General features: G+C 39.9%; 1 protein-coding gene across 1 annotated transcript in view; it reads right to left on the reverse strand.

Annotated features, from left to right (window-relative positions):
- MTUS2 (microtubule associated scaffold protein 2) overlaps positions 1-14,108 on the reverse strand; it is a 301,278-nt gene that overhangs the window by 258,260 nt on the left and 28,910 nt on the right. The window contains exon 3 of the mRNA XM_069467395.1: positions 9,704-9,901. Coding sequence (XP_069323496.1) covers positions 9,704-9,901 — 198 coding nt within the window. The remainder of the gene's footprint in view (positions 1-9,703; positions 9,902-14,108) is intronic.

The following is a 14,108-nucleotide window of genomic DNA, read 5'->3' on the forward strand; positions in this document are numbered from 1 at the left end:
CAGAAGCTTATTTTGGTTTTTGTTCTCACTCTTCTCTTTTCCCCACCCACCCAAATTGGGTTGAGACATTTGACAAAGTAAACCCTAGTACAATAGAAATTAGACTTTCACAAAATGAGAAGCTGTGCAAAACCCTCTACTTAATGCAAAATCAAATGTTCCCATTTCCCCAAAAGACATTGGAAAGGCACAGAAATAAAATCAGATCCAACTCTCGGTTTCTATTTTGAGCAGAAGTTTAAAATGCCATCAGCTTAGATTAATGTGCTATGTATTAGTCACCTTGCATAAGTATGTTTCATTTACAAGAAACACAACTGAATGTATTAACTTCTGTGATAATATGCTAATGACAAGGCACAGCCCTTTTAGATAAAGAAATCAAAATATGACTTTCCTTGCCTACTTTTTATAAATCTCCAAACAACCACAAGCTTATAGCTCAATAGTAAGAGATTCCCATGAAAATCAACTGATCACCTTCCAGAAATGATATATGTTTTAGTTGAACACTCAGAAAGCTATTCACCATACACGTGCAAGGTGATCATAAAAATTTAGACCTGGAATATATGCCATCTGCCTGGCTTAGATGTGATCACAAGCCCTTTCCTTACCCCATGCCAGACAGTTAATCTATCATGGCCATTTTCCACCTCAGCTTTTGAATCATTCTCAACACTGAACTTTATGCACATGTCCAACGGATGGAAATGACCACTGAAACATGATTATTATCATGCAATGTCCTGTTCTAAGCACTTTGCATGTCTCAATTCCATTTAATGCTCCTATCAACCCTATTGATAGTTTTTAAAACCGATTTTAATTATTGTTAACAGTATTGTTATTATTTTACAACGAGGAAGCAAAGGCACAGAAAAGTAACTTGCCTAAAGTCACAGAACAAAGAAATGGCAGAGTGGGATATCAAGCCAGGTGGTCCATCTCCAGGGTCTGCCTCCTTCACCACTACGCTACTGCATCTCCTAAGAATGGGAGATGTCGGTCAAGGAGTTCAGAGTTTCAGTTTCAGTTACATGAGATGAATAAATTCTGGAGATTCTAGTGGACAGCATGGGGTTGATAGCTAATAATGCTGCATCTAGCACTTGAAATTTGCTAAGAAAGTAGATCTTAAGTGTTCTCACCACACACACACACACACACACACACACACACCCCAAAAGGCAACTATTTGAGGTGATGGATATATTAATTAGCTTTACTGTGATAATCATTTCACAATGTATACACATATTAAAATATCACATTGTAAATATATACAATGTTTATTTGTCCATTTTACCACAAAAAATTTGGAAGGAAAAAAAAACTGTCCAAGAGCTTTCTAGAGACCATTAAATGTAAAAATAAAATAAAATAGGTAAAATAAAAGAAAAGCCAATACAGGGAGAAGGTGGGACTTTTAACCTTCTGTAGAAATTTTCAAACATACACAAAAAGTGAAGTAAGCAATATTATGAACCCTCGTGGTTTCATCATTCAGCTTCTAGGATTTTCAAAAATTTGCCAAACTTTTTTCCTCTATCTTCCCTCACCTCTATTTTTTTTTTTCTTCTTTGCTGGAATATTTTATAACAAATCCAGAAGGTTGTCATTACCTGTAACCAGCAAGTAATGATTAAAGCTGAAGACAACACACAGCAACACTGAGCCAGCCTGGAGAGGACCTTTGGGGAGCGGGGTCTTCCTCACCCCCACTCAGGGGAATCCACTATCCCTCCTTCCCCGCCTGCCCACCAAACACCATGTGGTCTTCAATCACGGCCACGCTAACATTTCCCTGCATGGATTTATGTGCATAATTCAATCTCCCCACTCCCCGCCAGAGTGGGGACCCCGGCCTCCAGGTCATAGTAGCCCCAGCACTAAGCTTGCTTTTACCATGTGGTAGATGCTGAAAGAATGTAGGATCTGGGAAGGGAAAGTGGACAATCTAATCTTCATAAAACAAGACAGCCAAGAAAAATGAGGCAATTCAGCTAGGCATTATTTTTACTATGAATAAAAATACGTTCCCCAAACTTTCGGTTTATCTTATAACCATACATGGTCAACTTTCTTAAAACAAAACAAAATATGCTTACACTCTAATCCTATCTCTGGGTGGACCTGATCATTGTCTGAGTGTTTCTGAAAGGGAATAAAAAAATACGTCAACGAGGCATAACCTCAAATAGGCAATAGCTTCTCTGAAACCTGACCTCACGAGCCACCTTCAGCTCCTTTTGCCATGAATAAAAAATGACTCCCTCTTTGCCAATGGAACATGAGATAGGTTAATGGCTGTTTCCATAGGAGTTATTAATACCACTTCTTGTCAACTCTGATCTTATTTAAAATGCATGTCAGATACAGAAAATCAAATGTGTTATATATGTAAATGTACTTTGTAGTATTCGTGAGCATAAATGCTGAAGTTAACGTTGCAAAAAGCTTTCATATTAACCCTCATTTTCATTGATTAACCTTCCAAAAAGGCTAGCGATTTTCTACTTCAGAGTGTTATCCCCCGAACACAAATCCTATTCAATAATTAAAAGAACATCTATTTAAGTATTAAAACAAGAAATGAAACTCTAGAATTTAATGAGAATATATAATCTCACCAAATTGAGACATCTAAGTTTGGAAACTTCGAAATTCTCTCATGAGTAGCCTCAACAGTAGGGTTTTAGCTTAATTCTTTTAAAATGACTAATTCTATGCAAGGAGATATATAGATTATTGGACCTTTGTGAGATAATTAGGTCAGTCTATATCACAATTTATCTCTGAATATAATTATACTGTAAGTGGCTTATTATCTTTTCTACTCTCTGACTTGTGTAAATTATCCCTTGTACACCACAGTCAATGAAAACAGCATTTTAGAGATCCTAGAAAATTGTGAAAACTGTAATTATGAACTTCACCAACCATCAAAATCTGCTCATAAATTAAAAACATGTTCCCAGTACAAAACACTGTATAAGCTACCCATGTTACTCTCAAAAATCTCTTTTTCCATACTCTTACAATAAGAGAAAAAGTTTCTATTGGAAGAGAACTTTCCTCAAAATTCTACTGCTGTAAAGAACATTTGTCCTTTAGTGTGAGAGACACTAAAATTATTAAGAGTCATAGCCCCTGTCCCTAAAGAGTTTATAATCTACAGAGGCCCAAGAAACAAACAGCTACAATAGATAGTATGTGATAAAAGGTGATACAAACTAAGAGCCCTAGGAGTTCCCAGGGGGAAACTACCATGTTGGGTTGGCTTTTCAGAGAAAGTAGAATTTGAAATGTACCTGCAAGTGATGGAATCTACAGAGAGAGATGGGAGGTCACCAGGTAGAGGTGGGGGAGGTATATTCCAGAGATGAATGGTTTAAACCAAAACCCAAAGGCAGGAAAACACAAAATCTCAGAGAAAAACATGAACAACTCTGGTTCACTAGTTGAGGTTGTATGTTGGGTTACGGCGTGCAGGAAAGGTGAGAAGGAAGTGGGGGCCCAGTCATGGGGGACCTGGAGAGTCCGGCAGGGAGGTGAAGCAGACACAGGGGCACAAGGGAGCAGTCAAAACATGGCGAGGGGGAAGGTTACCTGGGACCATGTGCTTGTGGGTTAGAAAGCCAAGGTATGCCAGGAATCACATATGTGGGAGCTACCACAGATTTAAACTAAGATCATGAGAGAGGAGAAAGAGAATGGGACACATGCTAGAGAGAAAGAATTGGCCAGAATTGATCACCAAATAGAAAAAGCAGGTAAGACATAACACTGACTCTAAAATTCTAGTCTGGTTTGCCAGCAGATCACAGATACCATTAAAAGATACAGCAACTTCAATAAGAGGTATTGGTTTTATACAAGAGAATGAAGAATTTGTGTTTTAGAAAATGTTCAGTTGGAGGTGATTTGGGTCACCTAGCTGGAGATTTTTGATGGATCATTTGAAATGCAGGTGAATAATTCTGGAGAAGGGTCAGGGTTGGAGATACGGGTACAGGTATCGTGTCCAAAGTGGTAAGAGCTGAAGCTATGGATGAGAAGATCAAGATGAAGACTAAAGACCTGGAATAGGCACATTCTGAGAAGAAGCCTGGGGCTACTCTAACATGTGGCCTCAGCCCCAGGAGACAGACAGCACCATGGTGAACTGGCAGCCTATAGCAGGGATGGCAACTCCCTAGATCCAGAAAGCTTTCCGGATGCGCCAAAAGCACTCCCCACCCCCACCAAGATCGAGAGTTCATTTCCACCTCCCAAAAGACTGCCTTGCCTACAACCCTTCTGAGAAACTCCCTGATCACCCTAATCAGGAACTAACCCTCCACTTTGTAGCACTTTTCAGGCTCTGAGAACATAGACCCTTGTGCCATGATTACTTATGCAAATGTCAGCCTCCCTGTCCACCTCCCAGCTGTACCCCTATGTCCCCTTTCATTCTACTTCTCTGCACCAGGAAAAGGAGCAGGAGAAAACTTTAATTTTTCTTTTTCACTTCTTCTTTCAATTTCTTTGCCCCATGATTTCTGTTCTTAGCTCACCTCACGGAGAAAACTTAACAGTATTTGAAGAGAGGAAGAGGAGGGGAAATTGGAAAGGAAGGCTGCAAATGCCATATTTTTCATGTTCTTTCCTGATAAGTTGTCTCTGGAGCTGTTTCTTGAGTGCCCAATAAGTTAAGCACTGTGAGAATACATAATGACATAGGATCCTACACATATTATTCTATCCTTGGTTGATATGACCCATTTCCATTAACGATTAATTCATGAAATGCTAAATTTTCCTACTTTCCTTCCACAAATATCCCTAAATATTTTGGCTCTAAGTTACACCTACATACCCACTGGGAAAATCAAGTCTATCTACACATAATTACTGATTAATGTGACAACCAAGTACAAGTTGAACATCCCTTATCTGAAATGCTTGGGACCAGAGTGTTTTGAATTTTGGATTTTTTCAGATTTTGGAATATTTGCTTTATACCAGTTGAGGCTCTCAAATCCAAAAATCTGAAATCTGAAATGCTCCAATGAGTACTTCCTTTGAGCATCATGTTGGCTTTCAAACATTTTGGATTTTGGAGCATTTAAGTTTCTATCACTTAGAGCATATTTGGGATCTTCTTTCCTCTCTGAAAACTGTAGGAGAACTAGGAGCTACACACTGGGTCAGACCTATGATTTTAAGTTTAAATTTAAGTTCTAAGTTCGAAAATTCCTTTTCCTCCTTCAATTTAAATCTAAAACAAACAAATAAACAAACAAAAGCCGTAGGTCACTCACTAGTATAATTTGAAGTTTTATTTGAGGTTCTAATGGGACAACCCATAATCTTCAAATGATGAACCTATAAAGGAGTGAGGGGAGCTGCCAGGGCTCTCTTAGAGGCACAATGGACATGAAGGTCCTGTGGACCTTCAGGAACTAGGATCCACAGGAACTAGGTGACCAGTTGGAAATTACAAGGAGGCAGCTTGAATGCACATGGAGCACATTATAACAATGACAGCTGCCCAGCCTCAGAGGTGGTTTCTGCATAAAATGGATCACTTCCTAGCACTTAGAGTGTCCCCAAAGGAGCTGGCTGGCAACCTGGGAAGGGGTGGGGGGAGAGGTGGATTGACCTGAGGAGCCTCTCAAGGCAGCTCTGACTCTAAGATTTCCTTCACTAGTAGAAAGGAAAGATGTGCAGATTATGAGTATGTCTCACCCACAGATGGCAGCTCTAAGAAGGAAATAGAGGAGAAGGAGCACCACCTGGGACCCAGGGCATCTTGATCTCAGTTTGCTCAGCTATAAAATGGGGGAGGTGAGTAGTGACAACCCAAAATAAGTGACTAAGGCAGAGATCTCAATCAGTTGAGGTTTATTAGGCCAAAGTTTGAGACTGTGCCTGGGAAAAGCACTAATCACAGAAGCATCTGCGACCTGTGCTCTCAGAAGACGGATTTGGGAACTCAGCATTTAAGGGGAGAGGGCATGCAGAAAGCAAAAGGGTGGGGTGGACAGGGAGGCAAATGTTTACATTCTTGTGAGGCTCTAATTAGTACACAGTAAATCTATATTTTATATAAGATAAGGAGAATGTTTGAAGAGGAAAGTAAGTAAAGGAAGTAAAAGGAAGTAAAGGAAGAATCAATTATGCAGATGTTTCTGGGTGGGTGGAGGAATGCTTGATCTCATCTTGTGTCTATTCTGCACCTGGAAAGATAAACTTGTAATCAACATTAACAGCATGTACTGAACGGACTTTAGTGTTAGGAGATAGATGTAGCCTGCAGGCCTAGAGTTATACTACATGTCCTTGTTTATGAGAGATCAGCAAAGAATTTCCTTATGACCTGTGGGGGCAGTCTTTCCTACATGCCTGAGGCCTTTACCTTTCCCTGGGGATCTGGCTGATGCACGATGTTAGCAACAGCTATTCATTTGGAAGAGGGTGAGCATGACTCAGCCTCCAAGATTGACCTTTCCTTTGACAAGAGGAGCTTTGGGGACCTGAGATTTTTATTTTCCTTGACAGCAGAATGGTAAGATACCTTCAAGTTCTGAGGACTTGGATTCTAAGAATCCATTTCTCTGTGTCTGTTCCATTCACCAAAACCTTGTGGAAAAGGTAAAAAGACACAGAAGGGCACTGCTTGTTCTGCCCAGTGGGGTTGATCTAATGGCCCAGAGCCTGAGCCCAGGGTGGAGGGAAGATGCCACATGAAGTAGCTGAGACCCAAATGGTCCTGCCACCTCATGTCTGGGGCACTGCACAGGGCTCCCTCCTCCACACTATCATCATCTGCCTCTCAGGACCCAGGAAAACGCATAGGAAGAGTCACAATAGAGCCAGACTAGCATAGGAAACACTAATAAATTCAAAAGCAGTCACTTAAAGTGTCCCAAATATGGCATGCCATCGTCAGCATGAACATTGTTCAGACTGTTCATATGCATGAAAATCTAAAAATATGAATAACACATTTGCAAATACAGTCACATGCTGCATAACAACGCTTTGGTCAACAACACAACGCATATACAACAGTGGTCCCATAAGATTATAACAGCAACTGAAAAATTCCTATTGCCTAGTGATGTTGTAGTCATCGTAACATTATAGCATACTGCATTCATTACTCATGTGTTTGTGGTGTTGCTGATGTGAACAAACCTACTGTACTACCAGTCATATAAAAATGGACAGTAACGTCCTAGGCCTTCACATTCACTCACCACTCACTCACCGAGTCACTCAGAGCAACTTCCAGGCCTGCAAGCTCCATTCCTGGTAAGTGCCCTATGTAGGCACACCATTTTAAAATCTTTAAACCATATTTTTACTGCACCTTTTCTATGTTTAGATGTGTTTAGATACACAAATACCATTGTATTACAACTGCCTACAGTATTCAGTACAGAAACGTGCTGTGCAAGTGTGTAGCCTAGGAGCAACAGGCTATACCATACCACCTAAGTGTGTAGTAGGCTACACCATCTATGTTTGTGTAAGTGCACTCTGTGATGTTCACATAACGATGAAATTGCCCAATCATGCATTTCTCAGATGTACAGTCAAGTGACGCATGACTACAGTTCCTTACCATATTCATGCTTCAGATTTTGAGACATCTACTGTGCCATTATGTAATCCCTAAATGCAGCGGTATTCCTAAAATGAATCCTATATGAAAGCAGTGTCAGCAAAAAGACCAACTTTCCAAGAAGAAAAAAAGAATTAATTCTGATATGTTATTTCCGTGAGCTGAGCCAACAGAGCTTTGCTCTTAGGATACGATCTAAGGACTTTCAGCTCTCTCAAGAGCTTCATATTTTACTTAATCCCTGTCATCAAAGCATCATCACTTCACTAAGGAACAGAAACAAAATTTTTCTTGACATTAAATCTGATAACAAGTATAGGCATAATAATCAGTGGTACTCCAACATTAGTTCAAATATATGTGGGGGGGTTTCCATGGTTTATTAGTGAAGCACAAATTGTATATATAGTAGGAAGAAGATAATTATAAATCAATTCTGACATATGTTTCTAAAAATAGAAAATATTTCTGGATAGAATAAATGTCACTTTTAATAGGAAGTCTTTAAACTAGGAGTTATTTTCTCTGGCACACACAGCTCTTGTTCCCCTGGGTTCTCAGGGGTCCCTATCTAGTATCCTTTGAAGCAGAGGTGAGAAGAAATTCCCTAAGCGCACCTGGAATTATTCTGCCCACACCTGTCAGCTCTCCTCAGCAAAAGCTACTGTCATGGGGACATGGCTCAACTTGCCTCAAGGGTAATTTTTTTTTAAGACATCAAAATCTTAAATCCTTTTATGGAAAGGTACATACCATAGGAGATTTTTTCCTTTCATCCTTTCTCTAAAAGAGAGACATGTCACTGGGAATTTTATTACTAAAAATGATGACCAGTAGTTGCTCCTGTATTATAAAATCTTCAGATGGTTACTATGCCCACACATACCTAAAAACGTGGATTACACACTTGCAAATAGTTCTTTATTATATTCATGTTTCAGATTTTGAGACATCTACTGTGTAATGATGTAATCCATAATTACAGTGGTGTTCCTAAAACAAATCCTATGTGAAAGCAGGGCTGAGCCATAGCACCTTCAGGAAACCAAGAGAGCAAAGAAAACACACTTAGAACCTACTTACAAACACATCAAGATAAAGGAAAATGTAATGTATTACTTTTAGGAATAACTATATAAATGAAAATTTATAATTATAAAGGTACAAATATTCCACACATCATCTCTGTAAACCCAAGCAAGACAGAATGAACAGGCTTGGAGAAAGGAAATTGAAAAAATGATAAATCAATCCCTCTCTCATATTACTCCAACTTGATTCAACTACTATAAACCCTTCAAAACAGCTCTCTACATGGAAACCTCTAAGACTCCCCTGGCCCTCTGGCAAGGTCTTGAAAACCAACATCTGAGATGTCATGGCTTCAGATCCAGTAACAATGACTTTGAAGTTGAGGCTGAGATGGAGTCTGGTCAATCAAAGGCTCAGCCAACTGGGTGGCCTCCAGATCTCCTTTAGGGACAGTGGCTGTGGTAACCTGCTCTGAAGGCTATTAATTCATACTTTCAAATACAGTCTACAACATCAGTCTCAGGAAACAGGCCTGGAGCAGCATCGTCTCAGCTAATGGGGACCTTCCTGGGCATAGATTTGAAGAAGCTCAGTAGTGCTTTCCTGTTTTTAACATCATTTAGTGAACTTTTAGAAAGCCAGTCGGATGCTCCACCAATGTGAAGGTAATCACAGGTGACTAAATGAGTCTTTCAGCTAATATTTAATATCTAATATATTTCACGATAGCACCATATATAGCAATACCTTTCTAGGATTTTTCTTTGACTTCTTACCTAGAATCCATGAAGCAGAGGGTTCCTGGAATCAGTCCCTGGATAAGTCATTTTCTAGATTGTAAGAGGAGCTTTAAAATCTTTATTCTAGCGTATTAGCTCCCCATAAGGGATAGTGCCAAATAGGCTATTTTTCCTCAGTAGATGATTTAAAAACAAGAACAGTAGACCAAGGGCGTGGATCCAAATTCTTAATTAATCACACAAAGAAAATGACACACAGTCACAGACACCTGCTGATTACCTGCCCCACAGGTGCCCGCCCTCCGCGCCCACTTACGCGAGGCCAGCCGGCCCTGCTCCGGCGGGGCGCTGTCCACGGACTGTGTGCTGGACACGGAGGAGACACTGGAGCTCCGGACAAAGCCAAAGGCCGCCAGCTTGGCTGCTGGGAGACGGGAGTACCCCGGAGGACGAAGCCCAGATTTCGGGAGGCTGGATTTTACAGCATTTGAACTGGAGACTTTCTTTAAATCTGCTAACATGAACCCAAACCAAAAAAAAAAAAGGAGAGAGAGAGAGAAAAGAAAATTATTCTCAGTTCACAACAAGATAGAGAATGCCAAGGACGGACAAATAACCCTTTTTAAGACACTGAAGAAAGGTATAAAATGCTTAGGACAGTGAAGCAGAGAATATTTATTGTTGGAAGTTACCCTAAATTTGTGACATCGAGATATACCTTAAAATTTGACATACAATGGGCAAAGAACCTTGTGGCAAATATTCACTAGTAATCTTGACCAGTACGTAGTAAGTCTTATAAAAATTTGTACAAAAATCATCTCACTGACCTTCTGTTGATTGCAGGGAGGGGCAGGGAAGAGTATAAACTGTGGGGCTAGCCAGGCTGAAATCTGAGCTCTCCCGACTACTAGCTGTGTAGCCCAGGCCCTGCCCTAACACCTCCAGCCACAACCTCCTTTCCTGTAAAGCATGGAGGTGAGCAACTGGCCTTGCAACTTAGTGTATTACTGCTTGTACCACAGAACTTAAATTTCTTTTCTCCTTCTTCCATTATCTGTTTTTATGTTATGTCCAAACTTCAAAATTACTTCCCAGATATGTGCAGTCAGCTTGCTTTGAAATAATAAAGTACCAAGTTATAAATCCTGTGTTTCAGCATCACTGTGTTCTAAGTCTGCGGTGGGCTCCATCCATAGCAAGTGTGATAATTACGACAACACTGGGAGAAGGCTCTCACCACCAGAGAGCATCAGAATCTTATCAACGCACAAATGCTCTCTGAGATGAAATTTAAAAGGCCCAAGCTTCCTAATATTCTGTATAACTGTCCTCATCAAGCCATTTAACAACTTTCATTTGCTACCATATTTTCCTCCAGTGCATGTCCATAGACCACTCCGTGGTGTTCTTATACTGCAGACAACTCTTTATTATCTACTGAAATATTAACCAGGTTTCAGATTAAACATGATTTAAATAACGGCCCACTTATTTTTTTTAAAAAAATCAGTGCCTATAAATCACTGAAGAAACTACAAAGAAGAAAGCATCTATGTGTGGAAACAGAGAAATATATTAGATGCCATGCTGGGTCTATGGTAGCCCACAGAAAAGTGCCTCCTCCTCTGCCAGCTGCTTCCCCTGAAAGTGAAGCCCTGGCCAGTTGTGTGTCCAGGTGAAGGCAGAAGCTGCAAGGCTGTGGTTTCCTGACTCCCCCGTCAGGACTGGGATGGGAGGAATCAGGTAAGTGCAGAAGGAAAAGGGAAGAGGGAGCTGGGGCTGCAAATATTCCCAACTCAGGCCTGTCCTAATGTTTGGGGAAAAACATTCAATTATGAAAAAGAAGAAACAATGCATGGTCTAATGAGTAGTAATGGTCCATTTGTATCAGCAGTCAATGTCATGTTTAATGCCTTCACACTGTTGTTCTCTTATCATTTTGTATATTTTAAATGATATCCCCAGAACAGTGAAAAATCCCTGTGTATCAGATATCATCATATTTACATAAGTTTACACCATATTGATTTCAGATGATGTCTGTAGAAGAGTAAAAGAATTGCTAAAAATCACATGTAATTTCAACCATAAGTATACACTAAGAGAGCTGAAAATGGCATCAAAATGGGCTATCTCCTTTCTAACCTAATTAATAATTGACTTTAGATTATACAAAATCAAGTGAGAAGAATACAAACAAAATATTTTTCTGGAAAACAAACCCATATCTTTGAAAAAACGAACAGTCAGAACTCTTTATAGAGTACCTTGGCATGTGGTAAGCATTCTTTTAATTTAGTATTGATTAAGGAATGAAAACTAAGTGTATTAAATCACCACATAAGATAATCAAGACATTGGATATGTTCAAACAGAAATTTATCTTATTCCACCCTTGCTTATATTCAATTACTATTCATTTCATCAGTAGAAAGGTAGCAGTGGAACATGCAGAAATACAGAAAGAGGAGGAGGATGGATAGCACAGGATTCCAAGCACACAGTAAGTAGGTCTCTAAACTATTTTCTAGCTTTCTCTTTCCCCTAGTCCAGACCTTCCTTTTAATAAATGCACATAGTGTGTGGGAATGTGTGTGTATGTGTGTGTGCATGTGTTTGTGTTTAGGGTATTTGCGGGAGTATGCTTTGCCCCAACTGTCTGTGCAGGTTTTTGATTAAAGAGGAACTATACTCAAGGAGCTGTACTCAATGATATCTAAGTGGCTTTATTCACACCTGGACCTGATTCAGATGACAACATTCTGGATCCTGGAGTGATGCTGTAAAGAATGAGACTTTTGGGAGCTGTAAAAGGGCTGTGTTTTGTGCAAGTGGGAGGGGCATAAATCACTGGAAGCCAGAGAGAAGACTGGCTAGGCTCCTGCTAGCCTCCAAGATGCTCCCTACCCACCCCGCGATGATCTTTACCTCCTAGTATACACACTCTGAGTAGTAGTGTAGCCCTCTGTGAGCCAGGGCGGACTTGGTGTGAGGCTTCTGAGGCCATGTCATAAAAGACATTGCAGCTTCCTCCTTGGTCTCTCAGACTGCACATTCTGGGAAAAGCTGACCACCATGGCACAAGAACACTCAAGCGCCCCTGTGTAGAGACCCACATGGAGGGAACTGAGGCCTCTTGCCAACAGCCAGCACCAACTTGTCAGTGATGTGACTGAGCTGCCTGGGAAATGAGTCCTCCAGCCTCCAGCTTTCAGATGGCTGCAGCTCAGCTAACATCTGACTCTTTACATTTAAGGAAAGGCTCAATTCCATGGGGCATTCTTTCCACCAGGACAGTGATGCCTCAGCTCTACCTAGGGACTGTTCCAGTTTTAGCTCTAAAAGTCCACATCTTGGGAAACCCCTCAACATTGAGCAAACCAGGACTAATGACCCTAGAATCACAGTCCGCAGGCTTAACTTGCAACTTCAACACTTACAGAATGGCTATGAGCCTGGATGTAGATGGAAAAGTCTCTGAGTATGAAGAGTGATGAAAATCACTAGACAGACATGCCTAGACTACTGAGATGGTTGGGATAAATTCTCTATTCATTAAGAATGATTGTAATGTTTCAGAAACACTGATTATTAACATTTAAAGAGATGCTCCAGTGCTAGGACAAATGAATAACCACATGCAAAGAAGTGTAGTTGGACCCCTATCTCACACCACATACAAAACAATGCAAAATGGACAATAGACCTAACTTTAAGAGATAAAATTATAAAATGCTTAGAAGAAAACACAGTTATAAACCTTCATAAACTTGAGTTAGGCAAAGCCTTCTTAGATATGACAGCAAAAGTATTAAAAAGCATAGACAACCAAAAAAATAGATAAACTGGGCATTATCAAAATTTAAAACTTTTTTATTTCAAAGGATACAATCAAGAAAATGAAAAGACAACCCACAGAATGGGGAAAATATTTGCAAATCATATAAGCGATAAGGGACTTGTACTAAAAATATATAAAGAACTCTTATAATTCAAGAATAAAAAGACAACCCACCTTAAAAATGTGCAAAGGATATGAATAGACATTTGATACACAAATGGTCAATAAACACGTGAAAACAAGTTCAACATCATTAGTTATTAGGAAAGTGCAAATCAAAACCGTAATGAGGTACCCACTACATACCCACTATGATAGTTATAATAAGAAAGCCGAGATAAAAAGTGCTGGAGAGGCAGTAAAGAAATTGGAGCCCTCACACACTGATGGTGGAAATATACAATGATGTGGCCACTTTGGAAAACATATTAAATACACAGTTATCATATAACCCAGCAATCCCACTCCAAGATATATACCCAAGAGAAATAAGAACAAGTATCCACACAAAAACTTGTACACAGTGGCATCATTAAGAAGATACACCATAAGAAGATACATCATAAAGAAGAAACACCTCAAATGTCCATCAACTGATGAACCTATAAATAAACTGTGGTATATCCATATAATGGATGATTATTCAGCAATAAAAAAGAATTGTTATGGACTGAACTGTCTCACCCCAAAATTCATACATTACAGCCCTAACCCTCAATGTGACTATACTTGGAAATAGAGCCTTTAAAGAGGTAAAGTTAAATGGAGTCATAAAGGTAGGCCCTAATTCAATATGACTGATGTCCTTATAAACAGGGGAACAGACATTAGAGATCTCTCTATCTCTCTGCCCATGCATAAAGGCCACGTGAGGACA

This window comes from Eulemur rufifrons, chromosome 4 (assembly GCF_041146395.1).
Source record: "Eulemur rufifrons isolate Redbay chromosome 4, OSU_ERuf_1, whole genome shotgun sequence".
Lineage (NCBI taxonomy): Eukaryota > Metazoa > Chordata > Mammalia > Primates > Lemuridae > Eulemur > Eulemur rufifrons.